Source organism: Schistosoma haematobium, chromosome 7 (assembly GCF_000699445.3).
Source record: "Schistosoma haematobium chromosome 7, whole genome shotgun sequence".
Taxonomy (NCBI): Eukaryota; Metazoa; Platyhelminthes; class Trematoda; order Strigeidida; family Schistosomatidae; genus Schistosoma; species Schistosoma haematobium.
In genome coordinates, this window is record NC_067202.1 from 6,748,633 (window position 1) to 6,774,018 (window position 25,386).

The 25,386-nt window shown below is 34.9% G+C and overlaps 1 protein-coding gene across 1 annotated transcript in view; it reads right to left on the reverse strand.

The window, feature by feature from the left end:
* MS3_00009505 (uncharacterized protein) overlaps positions 1–25,386 on the reverse strand; it is a 54,867-nt gene that overhangs the window by 6,770 nt on the left and 22,711 nt on the right. Inside the window, exons 12-19 of the mRNA XM_051217889.1 lie at positions 25,149–25,308; positions 24,063–24,238; positions 21,882–22,361; positions 17,420–17,611; positions 15,083–15,203; positions 5,758–5,904; positions 3,720–3,847; positions 2,773–2,985 (exon numbers count right to left, since the gene is read on the reverse strand). Of these exons, the coding sequence (XP_051064321.1) occupies positions 2,773–2,985; positions 3,720–3,847; positions 5,758–5,904; positions 15,083–15,203; positions 17,420–17,611; positions 21,882–22,361; positions 24,063–24,238; positions 25,149–25,308 (1,617 nt within the window). The remainder of the gene's footprint in view (positions 1–2,772; positions 2,986–3,719; positions 3,848–5,757; positions 5,905–15,082; positions 15,204–17,419; positions 17,612–21,881; positions 22,362–24,062; positions 24,239–25,148; positions 25,309–25,386) is intronic.

Below are 25,386 nucleotides of genomic sequence, written 5' to 3' on the forward strand. Positions count from 1 at the left end.
GCGCAACTTTGTGGATTAGTTGAAGCTAGACATTAACGCCAATGGATGCCGGCTCAGTGGTCTAATGGTTAAGTGCTCGCGCACGAAGCCAGTAGGTCCTGGGTCCGAATCTCGCGGGGGCGGGATCGTGGATGCTTACTGCTGAGGAGTTCCATACTAGGACGAAACGGCCGTCCAGTGCTTCCAGGTTTTCTATGGTGGTCTAGCTTCAATTGACTCATGATTTCAATCTGTGAAAATTTCTAAAATCTCCACAAACCCCTTCTGATAATAATCTCTAGTACTCTATTTTCTACTCTAACCCTCAGCTTTGGATATAATTGTATTTTCTAATTGTTGTGCGCTATGGTCATCTTACTTACTCATGTATCTTTTAACATTAGCCTGAAATCGGGAACAAGATAAGAGTTGGGAATAAATCGAATAGTGTTCCAATTGACTTGTCTTCTTCTCAATCGCGCGCTTGTCAGCCAATCAGGTGATAGAGTAGTTTTCGTCTCTCTACACCAAGCAGTTAGTTTCACTTCGAACTCATGCATATTAGCCTCAAGGTCGAATCAGTCAGCCTATCGCATCAAGGTCTTAATCTAGATTAGACATGTAATCTTCAGCACCAGAAGTGGGTAGACAGATCAAGGACGTAACACTATCTTGTACTGGTAACAATATTTGAAACCTTTAAAGTGTCATCCCAATTAAATTTGTTAGTGAACACTTCCAGAAATCATAGAAATACGATTTTTAAAAGTAACATTTCACATGACTTACTGGGGGGGGGAAAATAATTATGCAATAATAATACAAAATACATTTTGATTATTAATTTATTTATGTAATAAAGGTGAATGAAGCAATAACCATAGTAACCAAAATTTATTTTTTTGTACTTTTAATGGGAAAAACACTATTTATTATTATTATGTTAATTAATTAATCGAAATGTGATCTCTGTTATTATTTGTTATACACATTTCATCTTTTTATTGAATAAAGTGGGAAGTGGTAATTTTAAATGGAAACTGTAAATTATAACAAAAAATACACTATGAGGGGAGGAGGTGGGTGGGGCGGGGGACAACCAGTTAATTAGAATTGAGAACCCAATAATCTAAAACCTTTACATGACATTCAATATTATGTATAGAAAGCAGTAAAATAATCTTTGTTTATTAATTAAAATGACTAAAATGAAAACAAAAAATCAATTTCTGTCACTATGGTGTAAAAATGATGTTTAGTGTTTAAATTGATATCATGAATGGGTGAATGTTAGTTAGACTATCAGCGAAAACCTGGAAGCACTAGATGGTCATTTCGTCCCAGTATGGGACTCCTCATCAGTGCGCATCCATGATCCCATACTCAGGGCTCGAACCCAGGACCTTCGATCTCACCGTTGGATGCCGGCTCAATGGACTAGAGATTAAGCGTTTACGCGTAAAACCGAAGGCTTCGGGTTCGGGTTCCTTGTGTGGGATCGTAGATGTGCAATAATGAAGAGTTCCATAGTAGGACAAAATGGCCGTTCAGTGCTTCTAAGTTTTCTACGGTGGTTTAACTAATATTCATCTATTCATGGTATCAATTTAAGCTCAAAAATTTCCACAACCTTATACTGATAATGTTAAGTATATCAAGTACTCAGTCCTATCTCTTTAAATTATGTAGAACAGGAGAATTGACATTATTTATAAAATCTTTAACCTTAAATAAACCTTATTTTACTTACATTATATTTTATGGATAAACTGTTGTTTTATGAACTTCAGTTTTTTACACATCTCACTAGCATGATCAGACGCTTCGATAGAGCTAACAGTATAACTTATCGCACTAATGATTAGTAAGTAGCTTTCTACACCTTGTACATTGTAACGATTGATATCTATATATTAGATTGATGATTGTTCTTTGCTGTTTTAAGAATTTCAAGCAACATATTATTTCTTATTTTCATGTTTTACAATCGTCCAAGTCTTCTACTAATATACAAGCTTCCTATAAACGAGCACAAGCAGCTACTTGAGTGGAAAAACAAAAAGTGAACAGATCGTTTTCATTGACTGAAACAAATTCATTGATTGACATCTTGAAGTGATTGATGTTAGAACAACATTGAAAACCTAGAAGCACTGGACGGCTGTTTCGTCCTACTGTGGGACTCCTCAGCAGTGCTCGTCCGCGATCCCACACACAGAACTTGAACCCAAGACCTTCAGTCTCGTGCGCGAACTCTTAACCTTTAAACCACTGAGCCGGTATCCAATGTCGAGACTGAAGTCCCTGGGTTCAAATCCCGCGAGCGGGATCATGGATGCGCACCGCCACCGAGGAGTCCCACAATAGGACGAAACAGCCGTCCAATGCTTCCAGCTTTTCAATGCTAGTCTAACATCAATCAGTTCAAGATTTCAATCAATAACTTAATAATTTCCACAACCATATACTGATGAAACAAATTCAGCATCTATGTACAACTTGTTCATATACATATTTCCATCAGAATAAAAGGGATAATCTACAGCTCATACCTCTTTCTTTCGAAAGTAAAACCAAATCTTGACCAATAACATGTTTCAGTCAACAACATTCACTTATTATGTGTCTTTTATCTCTGATTGACCTAGACTATCAATGACTTACTAAACGTTTATGATGATGATAATGATGAAATGTTTTTCTAGGTCATTCTCAAAATGTAGTTCATTCAAAGTTTTAAATAAACAATATAGACGTGATAAAACTTTAATGAAATAAAAGAAATATACTTACATTTTCTTGTATTTCATTTGATATTACTGTTTCTTGTGATTTGGCAATCATTTTCTCTAATAATATGGTTGGTGGTTTTGCTATAATTTCATGTTCACCAGTGGATTGATTAATTTTAAAAGTTGTATTTGTAGCAAATAATACTAATTGTGTCATAGCTAATAAATCTGTATAACCTGGTTTTATATCAGTAATCCATAATATTTGTTCATTCTATTAATGTTGGAAAAAGGACAATAGATATGTATATAACTATACTATGAATTAATTGGTGTAATCCAATTGAATAGAAGAATGTTAGTCAGTCAGTCGGCTACAACGTAGGACCAAGCACATATGTGCATCAGTCCAAGTTGCCATACCTCATTAACACAACAAGATGAATAACGGATTCATAGAAGTAGTTAATTCAGTGGTGGTAATATATAAAAGAAAGATTGCATATAAAGATATAGTACAGGAAGAAACAGTTGGTTCGTAGAAAGATATGAAGCGATTTCAATCTTATAGTTTAAAGGGAGACAGAGAGTGTGTACACCTACGCCATTGTGATAGATCCTGAACCATGTCACCTAGAGTCTCCAACCACTGGTTACGATAGTCACGCGGACCCCAACCAAGCAGTTCAATCTTGTTAGGTGCGATGAAAGTACTGACCAAAGACAATGGAAGGTAGTAGCATAATATCGTGAATTGACTGAAGCTACTTATACACCAAACGATTCCGGCCCAGCCATTTAGAAGCCAAGCCTTCATGAGCCAGACCGAAGCTCTCAGTATCGATTCCTGATTACGTGGTCATATATCCGCATTGGTGGGGAGCCCCACACTGAGATGAAACGACTATCCAATGCTTCCAGGATTTCAATAGTTTTCTAAATTAGATCGGTTCGTAATTTCAACTTTAAAAAAAGACATTTTGTTTAGGTTTTACTTAGATTACTTACTTTTTCTGGATGTATAAATGTTAAAAAATCAATATTGACATAGCCAACAACTCCTTTATTGGCCATTAGCGAACCCAATCCCATACTAAGATTATTTACCCATAATGGTGTTACTGACGACATTGGTACTACAAACACAATCGAAATTAGTAAATTTTGATTTAAAAACTTTCTTACTAATTAATGTGTTAGTAGTGTAAATTTAAACAACAAATAATCCTCAAAGATAACCACAAAAACGTCATTTGACTGCGTAGTATTTGTTAAACAATCAGATTCATTTTAAGCTGTTCGATATTTCATAATTAAATTTTAATTATAATGAGAAAATTTATTTTTCCCAAAGTATTGAACTGTGATTTGTTCAGGAATTACTTATTGAGCGAATTAGTTTCTGGTAAGTTAATAAATAAATGTAATACAAATCTTTCAGGTTAGCTGATGATTTAAAACATCTTCTGAACATATTGTCAAACCAGTAAAGAGATGAGATTAGGATGCTTAGTTTAAATAAATCCAAATCTTTTACTCAGAAGATGATTTCTCAGGACTACTAATGGCATAACATACAGATTGCTCAACTGATATGTAATCAGTTGATATTCATAAGTATGAAATATATCTAGAAGAATCAAAATAAAACCTCTTTTCACGTAGCACCCACAGTCCTACATGCTGGACTCAAAGGCAAAACCTTCGGTCTCTCGCGTGAACTCTTAAGCTGTAGACTACTGAGCCTGCATCCAATGGTGTTAATGTCTAACTCCAGTCGATCCATGATCTAGCACATCCCTTCATCCATTATTCAGGTTTTCAATGGTGATCTAGCTTAGATCGACTCATAAATCCAACTACAAACTATGATGCGTCTATTTAATAGGCAAAATATTTATTCCGCATCTCAACAATCAATGAAATAACTCACTGTTTAGATATTATCTTACTACACCAAAGTAATAATTCTTACATTGATTGATCACTGAGTAGTGAATAATATCATGTTTATCTAGTCCGTTTAGTGCTAACTGAATTCTATTAATCAATTTAGAATTCTGTCACTAGTTAAATTAACTCTGCATCATATGCAATATCTTTCGATGTTAAGTGGTCAGGATTGGGATTCTACAGATACTGTTAGTTTAATGAAGATTGAAGATTAGGCTTATTGGTGAAAGTCAGGGTTTCCTGTTGATTACTTCTCATCAAATTATATCATAACAAATCGGAGGGCATGATAAATACGATGATATTTGTCGATTCAGTAAATCTAGTCACTAGCCGATAATGAAATGAATTTTATCTCGAGAATTTCTCCAATCAATTTGTAACACGATAGTTTAAAAGAGGATAAAACACAAACATTTTCTCTACTTGTTCAAAGGATACTTAATAGCAGTTAAATAAGATGTTATTACAGAGCTGATTGAATATTAATTAAACTCCTTTAGAGAAAGTCAGTGTTTATATGAAATGGTCGCTTAGTAAAAGTCAATGTTCAATTGTTTGTTTTTCCTTCACGTACCTGCTGATCGAATCCTACTCAACAGGTCTTACTGTAACTTTTATTAGGTTAAGTTACCATATGTCACAGTGCACGGAAATATTCTATTACTTGAGTATAGTGAGAAATTCATTTCATATTTTTTACTATTCCTACTCAAATCCTTTTTATTGGTTGTAATGAATCTTTCGGTCGATGTTATGAACTGCAGTTGATTGGTTACAGTTCATAATATCAACGGAAAGATTCAAGCAATCAATACAAGTGAATGGAGATTAATGCCCGTTGCACTCAGTAACCAAAACAAAATTTATTGCATCGAAATGTCAATATGAAAATCAACACAGAAGTGCAGTTTCATCCATCTGATGAGTCTCAAGTGGGATGAAATATGTGTCCCAGGTTACTTTACTACCTTATTCCATCTCTATTTTAAATATTTTAAACGTTCATCAGAATGCCAATGTGTATAAAACTCTACTAATCATGCAAGTCACCTTTTACATAAAGACCAGAAAACAAAAAACAAAAACTTACTTGTTTCTCCCCATGTATAAAATTTATCTTCCGAGTGTAATTGATCGCCACTAGCTACTATACGAACAGTTTTGTTCGGAAGAATTGCAATAACAACGGAGAGATTTGTCCATTCATCGATTGGTGGGCATGCTTCAATAACACCACCTAGTTTATTAAAAGAATATTATAAAGAATTACATATGAACAAAGAATATTATTTCACTGATTGAAATCATGAGTCAATTGAAGCTAGACCATCATGGAAAACCTGGAAGCACTGAACGGCCGTTTCGTCCTAGTATGGGACTCCTCAGCAGTGCGCATCCACGATCCCGCCTCGCCAGATCCGAGCCCAGGACCTACCAGTCTCGTGCTCGATCACTTAACCTTTAGACTACTGAGGTGGCCGGTTCGAATCTCGTGGGGTGCGGGATCGTGGATGCGCACTGCTGAGGAGTCCCATACTGGGACGAAACGGCCATCCAATGCTTTCAGGTTTTCCATGGTGGTCTAGCTTCAATTAACTCATGATTTCAATCAGTGAAATTTCTAAAATCTCCACAAAACCCCTTCTGATAAAGAATATTATTTTCAATAAATTCTTATCAGTTTCTACATAGTAATACATCGAAACTTATAATCCAAAAGAATGAACAAATTAATCGTTTCAAAGTATACCATATGTATGTAAGATATTTGATAAGATAAAACAAAATGTTAACTTGAAATAGTTTAGATACTACTAGAACTAATGATTTATGCGTGAATTTGTGGAAGATGTAGGATCTTCATAGTTTAAATGATGAAATGATCATAGACAGGCAACTACTAAAAACTAGGAAGCACCGAACATGTGTTCTTTGATAGTGCTCATCCCCTACTCCGCAACTGGGGATTAAATGAAGAATCGTTAGTCCCGAGCGCGAATGCTTAACATATAGACCACTAAGCCAGTACCCAATTGTCTACAAGTTTAACTTTAATCAGTATGCGACATTGAACAACTACCTTTCATTGTTTGTGGTAGATAAATTCTTTGTACATGATATGGTTGAACTCCCTTAGTTATCTTGAAGCCAATCAGTAGTGCATACATGATTACTATAAGTATAGAGTGTGGTCGTAGATTTGTACTATTGTATAAAAATAGACATCTGATTAATAAGCATCCTATTTGTTTATCGACTAAATAGTTGAAAAAAAAACGACTAATTAAGTTGTACTTTAAACGAGAACCATTTCGATTCACTTGAATCTTTGTGTACTCTGTCTTTAACGAATTAACAATCAGCGAAAGATGTAAATTTTTTTATAGGCATATTCGGTAAAAATAATGCTACACTGACAATCTTGATAAACTTATCAATCAATTAAGAAACAGTGTTTAGTGATAAAACAATAAAACTCAATAAAAATACAATTCAGTAATCCTTTTAACATGATTAATTAGCCTTTACATGTTGAATTATTCTTCATAGTAAAGGTAAAAGGTTAAGTCTACTCATTAGAAGCTGAGACTAGCGTTGTTATTCAACGCCACATGGGTTATTGTAGCTTCCTAACAGACCGATTTATTTATCATTTTTGAGTTACATTTTGATCATGTTAATAAGCCGTCGTCTATTTTTATATGAGCGTCTGTGTGTACATTGCTTATCCCACTTATCACATATCTGTAGCTTATTTTTGTTTGACTTTAAATATTGAGCCTCGATTAATTAAAATGAGTCGATTTACTCTCCTTGTCTGCTTTGCTTTGCTCCCTTCTCTTCTCTATCTCCGCTTACTTATGCTAATTGTCCATCCGGATCAACAAGTTTACAAAATATACTTCTTCAAAATTCATTCACGTATTCGACTTATTTTACTCTGTTATTTTCTAACGCGAATTAAGTCGACAATTATATATACGAGGGTAGCTGGGATGTATATTTCGGTTGACAATAATGACATAGAGACTGTGATTCCCCGCTACCCATTGATAAGAAATTTTTAGGTTGTGATTAAACAAACTTAGAAAAAAGTTCAAAGCAGTTAATTCCTTTGATAAATTTCGATTATTAGTTTCTTTGTTTAAAAAATTTTTTTGAGACCTTCGTTTATTCTACCTCAATGTCACCATGTCTCATAGAAGTTTATTACTGTTATATCCCAATAAGAATAATGAATGGTAGTTTTTGGGATCCGTTTATGGACCAATGCTATGAGTATATTTTTATCGTATAATTCTCATGTAACTAAACTGTTCATATTCATGTCGCTCTTATTATACGCTTTAATTTGACCCATAGACTATTACTATACGATTTATCATTCATGAGTTATGGCCTGTCTATCAATTACTATCTCCCTCATTCACAGCCACATTTGGCCAAATATTGTACAAATGTTGTTTCATATTTTATGGTACGTTGTGGTCTCTTTGATTGGTATATAAACCGAGTATGTTTGGAATAAATGATTTATATTGCAGAGGCTAAGATTGGTGTTCTGGACTCAACTGGCTGAGCTAGACAGGAAGCGAGACCAATAAGGACTCTAGGTTGCTCGCACGTGTTTTATGCGTCACTGGTTCGGTCGATAATTCGCTGCTCTCTGATTGGCGGTATCGTTGCGTTATCCAATATACAAGGTACACAGGTTCACAAGTTATAACAATTACCATTATTATTGTAATTATTATCATCATCCTGAAAACATAAGTATCTATATTTGTAATTGTACAACTGTGAAAATGTATTCGTCGAAAAGATAACTCTTCACTGAACCAATCTTTCTTATTTAAATTTCGATGGTTTAATAAGAAGACAAAGATTATCAGAATTATGTGATATATTTGCGCAATACATTCCGAACAATCTAATCATACATATACATGTTAAGAACATTTGTATACATATAAACAAAAGGTCAAGATTACGAGGAGACAAGGATTATACAAAAAATACTGCGGAAACAATTTCAAATTTCATCATTCTAGATAATAAGCTAATATCACCATGGTAGGTTTAAGGTGAAAGCAAACTGTTTTTGAATACACAAAGAGGGTTTAAATTTCCTCATGGATAATCGCCAATAAATCTTAGTATACACCATTTTACATATTAGTACAACACAACAAAAGCCGGGTGAAGATCAATCTTATGTCCTGTTTCAATTACGTGTTTGGCAATAGAGGATGGTGACAGTTAATACTTTACTCCTATTAGGTCATTCGATTCTATTTGTTTCTGAAGTCATTCAGGTACAAGTGATTTGTCAACTAGTTTGTTATAGTACACGCTCAAGTGATAATCAACAAACATTTTGTCACCGATAATCATTTGTCAATTCAATGTAAACTGTGCATTCTTACAATCTGATTAGTTCAAATACAAATAGCACAAAGTGCTTTGATTGGATGTGACAATTTGCATTTTCACATTTGAATTTTATTTCGATTAAATAATTCTGTTTGACTGTCCCATACGAGTTTTGGTAAAAATCAGGAAGGGTGTTGTGAATATTATAGTAATTTTAATAGTTGGATTCATGAGTCAATTGAAGCTAGACCACAATGGTGAACCTGGAATCACTGGACGGCCATTAAACCATAGTATCAGTATCGTGAGCGAACTTTTAAACTCTGCACACTGCTGACAAGTCCCGTAATAGGATGAACTGACGACCCAGTGCTTCCAGGTTTTCCATGGTGATCTAGCTTCAATTGACTCATGAATTGAACTAATAAAATTTAATTAAAATGTTAACTTCTAAAAAAATAAACGTCAATTGTGTTTGACTAGCCTGCTATACTCCTGTCTGTGTATGTAAATCGGGAAAAACTGTTTTCGATCAGGTAGAAATGGAACTGAAGTAGTTAAGTATGGTGACAAATGACATAATATGTAGATCATTAAAATAAAACTGACAACTGTTCTCATCAATACCTGATAATATTGATTACTGAAATGAAACGTAGTCCAATGTTTAATACAGAAGTAGTCAACTAATTTTCACCTAAGCATTTCCATGAGTTATTTTAACACATAGTTCGATCTCGTAATAATCGTTCTATCTATATATGTGTGTAAACATACGAATAAAAATCATTGTGATAAGATAATGTATGGGGTATGTATTAATCACGCCAACCGTTAAGGATCGGTGAATGAAGCAATGTTTACACTTTCTTAAATCAATAATAATTTCTGAGAAAGAAGCAAATAACATTTATGATTTGATGAATATGCAAACAGTGATACTTATATACAAATGAGTTGTTTAGTTTCGCTTTAAAAGTAGCATCGTAAATAAACGCAAAATTGTAATTGTGTTGGACTGTACATTGTAAGTGCAAGGGTCACATTGCCACAATTGAAGAACATATGGAACTCAAAACAACTGTCTGTCAGCCAATATCAAAGTGAGAATCTTCAATACGAACGTCAAGACAGTTCTACTGTACGGAGCTGAAACTTGGAGAACTACTACAATCATCATCAAAAATGTACACGTATTTATAAATAGCTGTCTACATAAGGTATTCAACATTCATTGGCCGGAGATACCATCAGAAACAGCTTATTGTGGGAGAAGGTAAACCAGCTTCCAACTGAAGAGGAAATTAGGAAAAGACGATGGAAATGGATAGGACATACATTGAGCAAATCACCAAAGTGCATCACGAGACAAGCCCTAACTTGCAATCCTGAAGGGAAACGGAAAAGTGGAAGGCCAAAGAACACATTACTTCGGGAAATAGAAGCAGATATGAAAAGGATGAATAACAAGTAGAAAGAGCTGGAACGGATTGACCAGAGCAGGGTTGGATTAAGAGTTGTGGTGGTTGGCGGCCTATGCTCCTCCACGAGGAGTAACAGGTGTAAGTAAGTACATTGTAAGTACATTCTATGTTATTGTGCTTAGGGAAGTGCACGTTAGGTTTTCTCTCTCTCACGCACTACCAATAACAATGCCGCCTGATCAAATCATCATCTGCAATTTTTCGGAATGTCATTTGTAAATGAAATTGCAAATGTCTGGAATCATTGTTCAAATCATCGGCTTCATTTAGAGGGACAATAACAAACTCTATTTACATATTTGTCATATGTAAATATTTATTTATTTATTCTTTTTAATATTAAACCTGAAACAGTAGAATGTTAGAATAAATAAATAAATAAATAAACAATCATTTTTAATGTCTTTCTCAGTGTTGTCCGTTAACTGTTTCATCTGATAACTACTCCTTTCTTGCGTACAATAAGTTTTCTTTTTTTTACTTTTAAGTGTTGACTGAAACTTAGTATGAATAAAATTAAGTTATCATTAACGTTGATTTACTGTACTATAAGTTGGAAATTATTATTTTTTATTTATTTGAACACAGATATTGGTACAAGGAGACACCAAATACATATGCGCCACACAAATCTCATTCGATATGTGTGAGGGCTGCGATACTGCCCAGGTGCCCAAACAGAAGCAGGTGGTTTACTTAGGGGGCCACACCCGGATCCCTCGACCTACAGGTCTGATCCACAAGGCAGTGGAGCATCGTAAGTAGATGCAGTCTCATGGTAGCCGGTGACTAACGATTAGTTCATACGCCATTTATTCCCTCAGGATACTGGAGCCCATGTGCACCATTGGTTTGGAATGAGGTTTTCCCGATTTCCCTAGGTGGACTCTCCATGTCAACCAATCCGGTTAAAGCGCCGGACATTTGGAAATTATGTACTAAGATGACTACACTGATGCAACAACATAATTTCCATGATCAAGTGAAATCACTCTAATGAATTAGAATCAAACTATAGAGAGGAAGTTATATAATCATTTGAGAATAATAGTGATAATGTGATTATAGCCTACATATTAGGAATAGTTTTTCACATTTTATCAAATGTCTATATCATCTAATCTACATATAACATTTCATAAGAATGTTTCAATGATTGTTTGTTTTGTTTTTTTGTTTTCGTATTGTTCAACTAGACAAATGTTGGCTTTTATTTATTACATTGAAATGAAACGTTGATATAGTTAAATGATACAACTGACCTTATTCGTAATTAGTAGTCTAATCGACATAGTAAAAAATGTATTTGGTTTCGACCAGTGTAGACCAGTGAATTTGTACTGAATTCAACCAATATGTCAATGACTTGGTTATTTATTTATTTATTTATTCTAACATTCTACTGTTTCAGGTTTAATATTAAAAGAATAAATAAATAAATATTTACATATGACAAATATGTAAATAGAGTTTGTTATTGTCCCTCTAAATGAAGCCGATGATTTGAACAATGATTCCAGACATTTGCAATTTCATTTACAAATGACATTCCGAAAAATTGCAGATGATGATTTGATCAGGCGGCATTGTTATTGGTAGTGCGTGAGAGAGAGAGAAACCTAACGTGCACTTCCCTAAGCACAATAACATAGAATGTACTTACAATGTACTTACTTACACCTGTTACTCCTCGTGGAGGAGCATAGGCCGCCAACCACCACAACTCTTAATCCAACCCTGCTCTGGTCAATCCGTTCCAGCTCTTTCTACTTGTTATTCATCCTTTTCATATCTGCTTCTATTTCCCGAAGTAATGTGTTCTTTGGCCTTCCACTTTTCCGTTTCCCTTCAGGATTGCAAGTTAGGGCTTGTCTCGTGATGCACTTTGGTGATTTGCTCAATGTATGTCCTATCCATTTCCATCGTCTTTTCCTAATTTCCTCTTCAGTTGGAAGCTGGTTTACCTTCTCCCACAATAAGCTGTTTCTGATGGTATCTCCGGCCAATGAATGTTGAATACCTTATGTAGACAGCTATTTATAAATACGTGTACATTTTTGATGATGATTGTAGTAGTTCTCCAAGTTTCAGCTCCGTACAGTAGAACTGTCTTGACGTTCGTATTGAAGATTCTCACTTTGATATTGGCTGACAGACAGTTGTTTTGAGTTCCATATGTTCTTCAATTGTGGCAATGTGACCCTTGCACTTACAATGTACAGTCCAACACAATTACAATTTTGCGTTTATTTACGATGCTACTTTTAAAGCGAAACTAAACAACTCATTTGTATATAAGTATCACTGTTTGCATATTCATCAAATCATAAATGTTATTTGCTTCTTTCTCAGAAATTATTATTGATTTAAGAAAGTGTAAACATTGCTTCATTCACCGATCCTTAACGGTTGGCGTGATTAATACATACCCCATACATTATCTTATCACAATGATTTTTATTCGTATGTTTACACACATATATAGATAGAACGATTATTACAAGATCGAACTATGTGTTAAAATAACTCATGGAAATGCTTAGGTGAAAATTAGTTGACTACTTCTGTATTAAACATTGGACTACGTTTCATTTCAGTAATCAATATTATCAGGTATTGATGAGAACAGTTGTCAGTTTTATTTTAATGATCTACATATTATGTCATTTGTCACCATACTTAACTACTTCAGTTCCATTTCTACCTGATCGAAAACAGTTTTTCCCGATTTACATACACAGACAGGAGTATAGCAGGCTAGTCAAACACAATTGACGTTTATTTTTTAGAAGTTAACATTTTAATTAAATTTTATTAGTTCAATTCATGAGTCAATTGAAGCTAGATCACCATGGAAAACCTGGAAGCACTGGGTCGTCAGTTCATCCTATTACGGGACTTGTCAGCAGTGTGCAGAGTTTAAAAGTTCGCTCACGATACTGATACTATGGTTTAATGGCCGTCCAGTGATTCCAGGTTCACCATTGTGGTCTAGCTTCAATTGACTCATGAATCCAACTATTAAAATTACTATAATATTCACAACACCCTTCCTGATTTTTACCAAAACTCGTATGGGACAGTCAAACAGAATTATTTAATCGAAATAAAATTCAAATGTGAAAATGCAAATTGTCACATCCAATCAAAGCACTTTGTGCTATTTGTATTTGAACTAATCAGATTGTAAGAATGCACAGTTTACATTGAATTGACAAATGATTATCGGTGACAAAATGTTTGTTGATTATCACTTGAGCGCGCACTTTAACAGACAAGTTAACCAATCACTTTTTTTTAAATTTTTTAATTATACTCTAAAATTTCTGATCAATGAGTCTTCGGTAATCATATCCGAGGTTTAAGGTAAGGGTTTTCATTAGCAAATGGTATCACCTATAACACATAAACTTTCAGTATCTAGATGAATGTATTAATTTCATGGAAAGATCGAATAGTCAGTGTGGTTTGATTGTTTAGTGTTAGGATTTATGGATAGTTTCGATTTTCCTGTTATGTACAATCTGCAAACATAGAAGTGATCATTATCATGTTTGACATGAAAGTTTTTACTCTATCAAGACAAAAGTAGTTTTCTGTGGTCTTGAGTGCTGTTAGAAGTACGCGGGCGGTTATCACTTCAAGGTTGCTCGCATTGTGGAAGGGTTCTTCTAGAGGTAACTGAAAAGGAAATCGGATTAGGGGTGGTTTTGGTGACCTGGGAGCGTGGCCGCAGTGCCCAAGGGACAAGTGCTTGAGATGGGTCACACCTGACCTTTTCGTGTTAGCTCCGTACTTGTTGAGACCTTACCGCCGGAGACGGATATCCGTGGGATAAGGCGAGGTGTGCATTTTTCGGGTCGACCTTTTCTAACCCCATTCCTCCTTGTGGGGAGGTAGCATCGCTGTCATGCTGGTTGTCTGAAGGAAACATTTTACTGCTGTCACATCTCTGTACAGTAAGCAGTACGACTTCGCCTTCGGACCTTGGGTTTGTTGCTTTTAGTCTTACCGCTCTTCAACCGACCTGTCTGACATGGTAGGACCGTGAGGAACGTTTTAAGCAGTTAACTCCTCGTTATACATGATATTTAAATTTCATACAAACCCCTGACCATCAGATTCTCAGTTTTGATTATTTGGTCCCTGCCAATATATGTTTGGCGTTATATTTTATTTAGCTTTCAATTTTTGCGCAAAAATCCATTTTGGGGCTACCTTATTTTTGATTGGTTCTCTCAAGGTCATAAGTATAGTATTCTTCTACCACATATTGGTCATTAATTGTTTATTCGTTTGTCCCAATACAGCCTGATATGCTTATTTTTTCTTCTTTAATTTACTATTCTTTTACTTACAATAATTTACTGTGATGAATTTACATGACTGTAACATACTTAATTCCATCCTAATCCATTTTATTACTGCTTTACCATGATCTCTACCTGGTTGTTAGGCTTCTATAGTTTAATAATACTTCTGGTCATTCTTACCCTATGTTCATATATCAATAAGTAATGGTGGAAAACAAATGAAATGATTAATTTATTCACTTACCATGTTTTAAAAAAGCTTCTATGAAACTTGTTGAATCTGTATAAAAACTATTTGGAAATAATTTCAAATGTCTTTGAAGTAATTGTGGAACTTCTGATAATATTTTCACATAAGTAGTTTCCTAAGATTAAACAAAAAAAATAATACAATATCTAGCGAAATATAGAAGAATAATGACAAAGATGAAATGAATAGATGAGAAAGATAAACTTTAAAAACTGTTTTTTGGGGGAGATAAGTTGTTATATTTCAGTCATTTAGTCTATGGGGTCAGCGTGACCATCGTAACCAATAGTTGGAGACTCTGGGTGACATGGTTCAGAATCTATCACAATGGCGTAGGTGTATACACTCTCTGTCTTCCCTTAAACTATGAGATTGAAATCGCTCCATATCTTTCTTTCTACGAACTAACTGTTTCTTTCTGTACTATATCCTTATATGTAATCTTTCTTTTATATATTACCACCACTGAATTAACTACTTCTATGAATCCGTTGTTCATCTTGTTGTGCTAATGAGGTATGGTAACTTAGACCGATGGATATATGTGCCTAGTCCTACGTTGTAACTGACTGACTGACTGATATTCCTTTAAGTTCATAGATTTCATTCGGCTTATTAACTGTTGTTATATCATTTTCTATCACTAACTTGTTGTAAATATATTATAGGCTAGTTGCTCAAATATTGTTTTCGAAATGTTTTGGTTAGGTACATGTTGATATAGCCAGTCAGCTAGGAGTAGCCAAGTGAAGAGGTCAATTAGTGACAAACAGAAGTGTCCTGAAAGACAAGTGCATATCACTGACTTGGAAATGGATTCATTTTCTAAAGAGCAGAATTATATATATATATATATATATATAGAATTTCGTTATATATATACATCGTAATGGTCCGCAAATAATTCCCGGAAGCTACCATTTATTTAATCTTCATCAAATGTAACAGGTTTTAGTTGCATTCTAAGAATTTATCGCCGGTTAAGTAGTGTTGAGTTGTAAAATAAAGAATTTCATTCAATAACCAAAATGGAACTATATAATTGATGTGTCAAGTGGAAGTAAGGAGTACTTGGTCAGTATATAAGCATAAACATATCCGGCTACACCAAATACAAGAAACCATGTTATATACATAGTCGATTATATTTTGATTCTATTTGTTAATTGTTTGGTAATATCATGTTAACAAACTCGTGTTATGAAATATCTACTTCTTGATCTTTGATCGGATAATTGAGTTGAGTGTATTAGGTGGTCAAGCTTTGGGATTTATTAGATCTATTTATCCATTCTCTAATCTAGTAGTTAATTCATTGTTTGATCCTAGAAGTCAATACAATCTGATTCAATGTATTTTCCGCTAATAACAAGAATAAAAAAAATACTTGAACCTATTTCTTATTCTATCTAACTGCATCATGCAGATTTTATCCATCATTGATAATATTGATGACCCTGGTTGTTTGGTTACATTTGACAATACTCGTCCGTGAGGAATGTATTAATTTGCAAGGATTGGTGTGAATTATCATTGAGAGGGTGAAAAGCAAATAGAACCTTTCTATGTTACACTATGAGACTGTTAATATAACGTTGTTCGTGAGTATTTTATCTAGAGTTTTAGTATGATTTGATAAAAAAATTTTGGTTAGCTTTATACTTATTCCCCTATGAACTAAATATGTTAGAGTCAGGTTAATTCTAGTATTCTAATTCTGCTAGATATCGTCGGCTAAATCAAACACTTGAAGTGCATATTTAACAATATATGTATTACAATACAGATATTAATTTATCTGTCTACACTCCTTGATCAATCATAGTTTCATTTACAGAAGATACATTATCATTTAGTAATATAGCACACTCAGACAGGGGTTTTGTGAAGATTGTAGTAATTTAATAACTGAATTCTTGAGTCAATTGAAGCTAGACAACCATGAAAAACCTGGAAGCACTGGATGACTGTTTCATTTTAGCATGGGACTCCTCAGCAGTGAGCATCCACGATCCCGCCCCACGAGCTCCCAACCCAGGACCTATCAGTCTCGAGCGCGAACGCTTAACCTCTAGACCACTGAGCTGGCCTGCATCCAACGGTGTTAATGTCTAACTTCAACCAATCCACGAAGTTGCACCACCGTCCACCATTGTCTTGAGTGAGTTACTACCTCACAACAGACCCATTTGAACTCCACTGGTCACGGCTCCTCAGTAAAACTACTGAGGAGTCCCATGCTAGGATGAAATGGCTGTCCAGTACTTCCAGGTTTTTCACAATGGTCTAGCATCAATTGACTTATCAATTCAATGATTAAATATAACATACCTGAGCCCATTTCTTATTCCATCTAGCTGCACCATGCCATTGTCGTTGTTCTAATGCCCATTTAAATGATTGAAGATTTTCAATTGATATAAAAGCTGTAGCACGTTTATCAATATTATTATGATCAATTTTTAATAACCAATTTTTAATTGGTAAATTTTCTGTAAACAATGATGCTAATGTTTCACATAACTTTGGAATAAAATTTATTAAAAAAAGAAAGAAGCATTATTATAAAAGATTCAGTAGTAAGTTACACTGTTTAGTATATATTTAATTATAAAAAGGGTGAGACTATAATTTATGGACGACCTTTCATTGACACTAACGTGATCTTGAGAGGGTTTACCTAATAACTAGGATCAAATGAGGATTGTAAATCAGTGTAAGGAATTAGAATTATGATTTACACTTGATCGTTAGGGTTGGGAATTACATTTAGAGTTTTCATCATGAATTGACATCATCTATAATGGCAAAACTCTATTTAGCCAAATGGATGGGTGAATTTCGCGCCGAAATCCGAGACCTGTTATCTTATACGTGATTAGTTCGTCCATAAATTATAGTCTCACCACAAAAAGTTTAAATATTGATATTATTATTAAATGGGTGAGCATTGAAGTTATTGAAACTATTTTGACAGACTATTATTGTTTACATTTTTATGGTGCAATTGTTAGATAACTGGAATATTGCATTTCTACCTTATATTATAGGATTATGTTAGACATATTAACTACTTTATTAAAATCATGAATCAGTTGAAGTCGAACCACCACTAAAGAACTTGAAGCACTGAATGGTCATGTCATACTAGGATAAGATTACTCAGCGGTGCGAATCCATGACCTCGAATGAGGAAATCGAACCCAGGATTTCGGGTCTATGAACGTTTAAGATATAATCGTTACCACTACACCACGAACAATAGTAAACTTTTTGAATATCTTATTATCCCTGTCGCTGTAATAACACTCACAAATTACACAGATATTTAGAAGTTTGACTCTCACACACACATCAACGTGTTTGCCTCTCTCTTGATAGTGGATTTTATCGATTAATAACAATACACTATCACAACAACTAGAGTCCTGGCTTCTGAATATTCTCGAGTAAACTCATAATACTACTAGAATTGGTCTGTTAAAATACTCAGTTAATGGGACACCATATATTGGAGTCAAATCGAGAGAAATTAACCTCTACAAATTTGGTGAGCCGCAGTTAGAACACCCATCATTTCTCGAAAAAGTCTACTACATATTCCCTAGTTACATAGTTAAGATTGCATCCTATGTAAACCAAAGTACGAAATGACAGAAGAGGAAAAACCGAATATCATCTATGAAATAAAGTGTTCCAATTGCGAAAAACACTACATCGGACAAAGTGGCCGCCGGCACGAACATCAGTTAGCGGTAAAATGATATGACACACCCTCGGTTATATCAATGCATGCGGACAACTGCGGCCACATTCATTCGGGAAATGTTGGGATCTTGGAGAGAGGGAATACCAAAGGCACGAGGAAAATTTTTCAGCAGCTTGGCACTAAGTCCGTTCACTAAAAAATACATCGAGATTGATCCAATCTATCAACCAATCAGAAAAATCATGAACGCATATAGGACCAAGAATCAAATCAATGATAGTGTTAAATCTGTTACATGTTCTGTCCTTACTCATTTCCCCTGGACTCTTTTGTGTACTGTTTTATACTACTTATTTATATTTAGTAAATAGTTGTATTCTAAGCAATTTCTATGCTTACGTTGCAACGCAAGTTTGTCGTGTAATATACTAATATATTTACATATACTTATAGCATTTATTGTATTTATCATTATAATTACTTGTCTCAATCATTTAGCAGTCATTCAAAATCTTGTGCATTTGTTTAACCCAACGGTTTAACACAACGGTTTCCGTATTGTTTGCTCTTGGTTCGGTTTTTGCTAGTTGATAAACTGTTACCAAGTTTAGACACAGCTAAAAGCTGTCTTTTGCATTATCGTATGTTGTGATTATTCTTTATGTTACTGTTACAGGAAGCCCCTTTTTATTTCAGACAAAAAGATGCGGTAAACGCCATAGACAACTCACAAGTTGAGGTCTATAACTTCGATTTTGCGCGTATCTCAATTGGGTGATTCAGACGCTTCAATAGACTCAACGGGGGGACACAATCAAATTAAAGAAGTAGACAGTGACAGGCCAATGGTCCACAATAAACGATAAAGATCGAGATCGACAGAACAATCTGTGAGTCATATATGGAGAAATCCGGATACTTCACTTCTACCTGATGTTGTTCAGTAGCGTAATGGAACCTCCATGACCAAACCATCCAATTTGGAGAACAAAACTCCTCCCAAATCAGGAAGCTGATTGAGCAAATTGGTATATTCATTGATCTCACAATGCAGTTTGATTATTTGGTGTATGGACGTCTCGTTAAACATAAGTCCTTTAATTTCACCATTATGATTAGTAAATGCAAGTTTCCGGTTTGCTCAATCACCAGATAAATATTGGAGCATAGACATATGTTCAGTTAGACTCACACATACTTTTGCATAGTGAGTTAATTTTTTCGATTACGGTAAGGAGATAATAAGGTATTCAATGTAATTACCGTAACAGCGTTATTTTGTTTAAAACATTTTAATCGACTAGTCATAATTGTGATCCATCCATAATTAGATATTAATGATTGATTATTGGTTGAGTTTTCTCGACCATATGTGACAGAATTCCAAGCTAAGAAACTAAATGCTCATTATTACCGAGGAATGGAATATAATAATTATCGAATGTAACAATCCTAGATGGATATCATTCTATTTCAAGAATACAATGTACTGTCTGTAGGTATCAGTTAAGTATCTTATTTGCCAAATATGGATATGTGTATTGACTTTAATTGTATTTACACTGGAAAGACCCCGAATCATCTAGCTTAATTTGACTGTAGCGGGACAATAATCTATAGAGGGACAAAGCAAGTTTAAGATAGCGATACTCTGGTTTTATTCGTCCGTGTGGCTTAGTAGCATTTTGGCATTATAGAGGATGTCAATTCGTGCTGAAAACCTTTACTCTAATTACGGACCTTAACTTCTAACTCTGAGTCCTAACCCCATTTTCTCATACTAATTTATAACTCTATTTTAGCCGCGGTATGTGGTTATGGTTTCTCAATGACACTTTAATATTGCATAAAGGTCGTCCATAATATATGATCTTGCTATGATTCTTAACAAATTACAAATCTGGTGAACGAGGAAATACTTAATAATCTTTTTAAGTTCGTACTAACTTTCGACCTTTGTTGACACCTGATTAGTTGATTTACAGTTAAATACCTATTTTTGTCATACGCACTAAGGTTATGGGTGTTTTCATTTAAACGGATTTGTTATATTACAACTGTAGCTTTTCGAAACAAGAAGTCCTAATATCAAAAACTAGGTTCGCATTTTATCTTTTATTTCGGACCGTCGTCAATAGGGTACTGTTGACATTAACACCATTGGATGCAGGCAGGCTCAGTGGTCAAGAGGTTAAGCGTTCACGCGCGAGACTGATAGGTCCTGGGTTTGAATCTGGCGTGGGGCAGGATCGTGGATACGCACTGCTGAGGAGTCCCATACTAGGAAGAAACAGCCGTCCAGTGCCACCAGGTTTTCCATGGTGGTCTAGTTTCAGTTGACTCATGACTTAAACTATAGAAATCTTTGTTTTTAGTCATGAATCGTGCATCCAGTTTGTGATTAGCGTATGTAGTTTGAAGATAGCAGACTATCTAATACTGAGACTAGACGGTAGTTGGAAGTAGTCGACAGGAAACCCTGGACCCGCGTTTCGTGCTACTTGGCACTCGTCATCAAGGTGTACCTGTAATCCTGAGGGAACTGGTGCTCCCTGGCGGGTTCGACCTCGTGTCACCCAGCTTCACAGTCAGAGACGTTACCACTGAGCTATCCGAGCCGCGACCGACCTCCTGTAGGACTGAGGTGTAATGACAGTTGACCGATCACTGAGTGGCGATCAATGTCACGCGTGTCTAGTCCTTATTAGTGCAGATCGAAGCACCAGTTCCCACAAGATTACAGGTACACCTTATTGACAAGTGCCAAGTAGCACGAAACCCGGGTCCAGGGTTTCCTGTCGACTACCTCCAACCACCATCTAAATCTCAATATATAGTGCCCGCAGTGTCGAGTCACCTAAACTGGTGGCCACATTGCAACATGATCGATAGCATTCGATCTGCACTAAATAAGGACTTGACACACATGACATTGATCACCACCCAGTGATCAATCAATTGTGACTATCTAATACTGATTATATCATAATAGTATATCGTGATAAACAGAAAATATTTTCATTCTATCATTATGTCAATATGAAAAATTATCAATGAAATGATATATATATTTTTTCTTCTTACATGATCCATTGTGTAAATATCAAAATCTCCAGGTGGTTGTTCAACTGGCCAATAATTTTGTCCTGTTACAAATTTATCTATATCTTTTTTAAATTTACCAAAACCTTCAACTAATTTATTTGTTCGTGTATCATCAATAACTTTACGTCGACTAGTTATAACTGAAGTGAATAAAGCTGAAGCTTTAGATATATTTTGATTTTTTAAATCTGTTGAAATATCACGATCAGATAATGTATCAAGAAGTTGTTTTACTAAACGTCTTGTAGTTGATTGAAGTGTAAATAATGAATTAATTGATGGTGTTGAACTCCAAACTGGTATTTCTAAACAATTTGCAACATAAAATATATCATCATGTTCACCAAAACCTGGAATAAGTATAGCTGGACGTCCAGCAATAAAACGACGTATATGTTTTAATGCTCTAGGACTATATTTCAGTAGAGATGCTAAACACATTGGAGATGGGGCATTTGACTAAGCAAAAAAAAAACAAACAAACAAGAAAAGTTGTGCTTATAGTGAAGCAAAATACATGTTATATAATACCTAGCTTAACAAATACATATTTGTATCAGCAGGGGTTTTTGTGGATATTATAGTAATTTCAATAATTAAGATCATGGGTCAATTGAAGCTAGACCATCATAGAAAACCTGGGAGCACTGGACTGCTGTTTCGTCCTATCGTGAGACTCCTCAGAAATGAGCGTCCACTATCCCTCCTCGTGAGATTCTGTTGTGAGATGTGGTGGTGCAACTTCGTGGATTGGTTGAAGCTGGACGTTAACACCGTCGGATGCCGGCCACCTCAGTGGTCTAAAGGCTATGTGTTCGAGCACGAGACTGGTAGGTCCTGGGTTCGGATCTCGTGGGGCAGGATCGTGGATGCGCACTGCTGAGGAGTCCCACAATAGGACGAAACGGTCGTCCATTGCTTCTAAGTTTTCCATGGTGGTTTAGCTTCAATTGACTCATGATCTCAACTAATGGAAATACATATTTTATAAGTAAACAAAGTGAAAATTTCAAAATTTATATATCTGTATACAAGACTGCCATAGACTTCTGTTAAATGTGCTTCACGGAATATAACCATAGTAAAATGATGGGGATTTTTATTAATTGTGTCCACAATTAAATTGACCAATGATATTTTAGTTTAAAACACTGACCAATTAGACTCAAATTGACCTTGATGGGCCCATCCTTTAGTTAGTCAACAATCGATAGGAAGTGCACTTTTCTTGTAACGATGACTGCTTTTTGTAGTTATGCATTTATTTCCGATTTCCATGACAATTTAGTGTTTGTGTTTTACTATCGTTTTCTAGACTAAATATATTTACTCTACATTTGCAGTAATTATGATCATTTGTAAACTAAGAACAAAGTGAATATTAAAAACCAAATTATACTTATTTTGTCTATGTTCCATAGTATAATAGGTTGTGGTTCTTAAATGATACCTGTAGGCGAAATAAATCCTACATATTTGCAGAGTAATTGGTTCTTTTCGGTTACGTTCTATGAGGACAGCTCGCGGGTGAACTCGAGGAAGCCCTATGAAGCTCAGAAAGAACCGAAGATATTTCATCCAATCATCCTTTGGAAGAGTATTCCAGAATCTCTAAGTGGAGCTTCCCTACTGAGCAAATGTTAATAACCCTCTGAACACAGATTGAAGGAATATAATGATGATTTCGTTCTTACTAAAAATTATAAATACCTAACAGTTTTGTAACATAATTGACACTATTTGGAATAGTATTCTTTTGATTTGTCTTCTGTCTTCGCATTTGCTACTTGAGAGGGTTCAAGCGTTCGAGTGCCCAAGTTATACGCGGCATATTAAGAATCTAAGCTCTGGATATAACACGTTAATTGAGTTAAATTGTTGAATCGCAAAGCTTCCATTATTGCATTAGACTTTCTTTTCAGTAAGCGGAATACATCCATTAAGACATTAAATAAGAAAGATTGGTTCAGGAAAGAGTTCTCTTTTCGGAGAATTTATTTTCAAAGCTGTACTCTTTGCTGAACCAATCTTCCCTATTTTTTTCAGTCAGACGCCTATGATATTATGTAGAGCAATAATAAAACCTTCATATTTAAATTGACAAAATTCGAAAACGCAACACAATCCAAATGTATTGGTTATAATTATGCAATAACTTACATGGAAATATTTAATTGCTTCTGGTACAATTATTCTATATCGTGAACTTATTGAACATTGATTTTCAGCTTGACCAGTTTCAATTGCTGTAGTTAAACCTAGTAATTTATTATAATATTCTAGAAGGTCATCAGATATTGGTGCACGTGTCACTATGACAACATCTCTGTTTGGATCTAAAGATGGAGAAATTGAAAAATATCTAAGTGAAAGATTATAATGTATGTATATAGAACAGATAACTTTCAGTAAACTTGTCACGATATCTATTATTGTTCATAAATTTCAGCTCATTATTTATATACCCATTACTCAGCTTTGAATAACAACAGTTACGGTTGTGAATATACTTGTATGTATGGTATGATGTGATCTTGTGTTCGATGTATACATTCATGCAGATTTTGCAGGTTAAACAATACAAGTTGTAAAAAGTAAATGATTGACTTTTCTGATGTTCTGGACAGCTGTTTCATCACAGTACAGGACTTCTCAGCCGTGCGTATCCACGAACCCACTGGGACTGAACCTATGACTTTCGGATCTCGTGTATGAACGCTTAACCTCTAGACCACTGTCCTGAAATCCAATTCTGTATGTGTCTAGCTCCAATCGACATTGTTGAACCATCTTCCATTGTCTTTAGTAGGTGACCGTTTGGACTCCACTAGTCACGGATTCTCACTGAGCCAGCTACCCACCGAATAAAATGAAAGATGGTTAACCACTTCCGCGAATTGGTTGTAGCTAAACATATGTACTATCGGAATTTATCTCTGTGATCTGGAAATTAATTGTTCAACGTGAGTCTTGGTTTCAGTCTCCAGTGTATTCATGACTTCACACTGATGAGGAGTCCTAAAGCAGGACGAAACAAATATCTAGTGTTTCCTGGTTTCCAATGGATCGATGCATAATAATAATAAGAAGAATTCAGTAAAATTTGTCATTAAATATTTGATTACTACTGATCTATTTCATTGTTCTATGGAACATTTTCACACAATTATGTTCGAAATGGTCATTATCTTGATATATTTTTATTAAAAAAGTATTGTGATTTCGAATAAATTGTAATACACTTACTGCGAATTTCACAAATTCTTGCAATTTGTCGACTCTCCATATATTCCAATTCCTCAATGCTGCCTAATTGTTGTCTAATTGATTCAGAATAACTTGCAGACGGTAAGTGTACAACTACATGACTGTTTTGTTCAAAACGTTCCCAATTATTTACAAGTTCCTTTAAAAAATTGAACAATTAATTATTTAATTTTAGGGGATTTTGCAGGAATCGGTTTAACTTGCAAGTATTATTGTC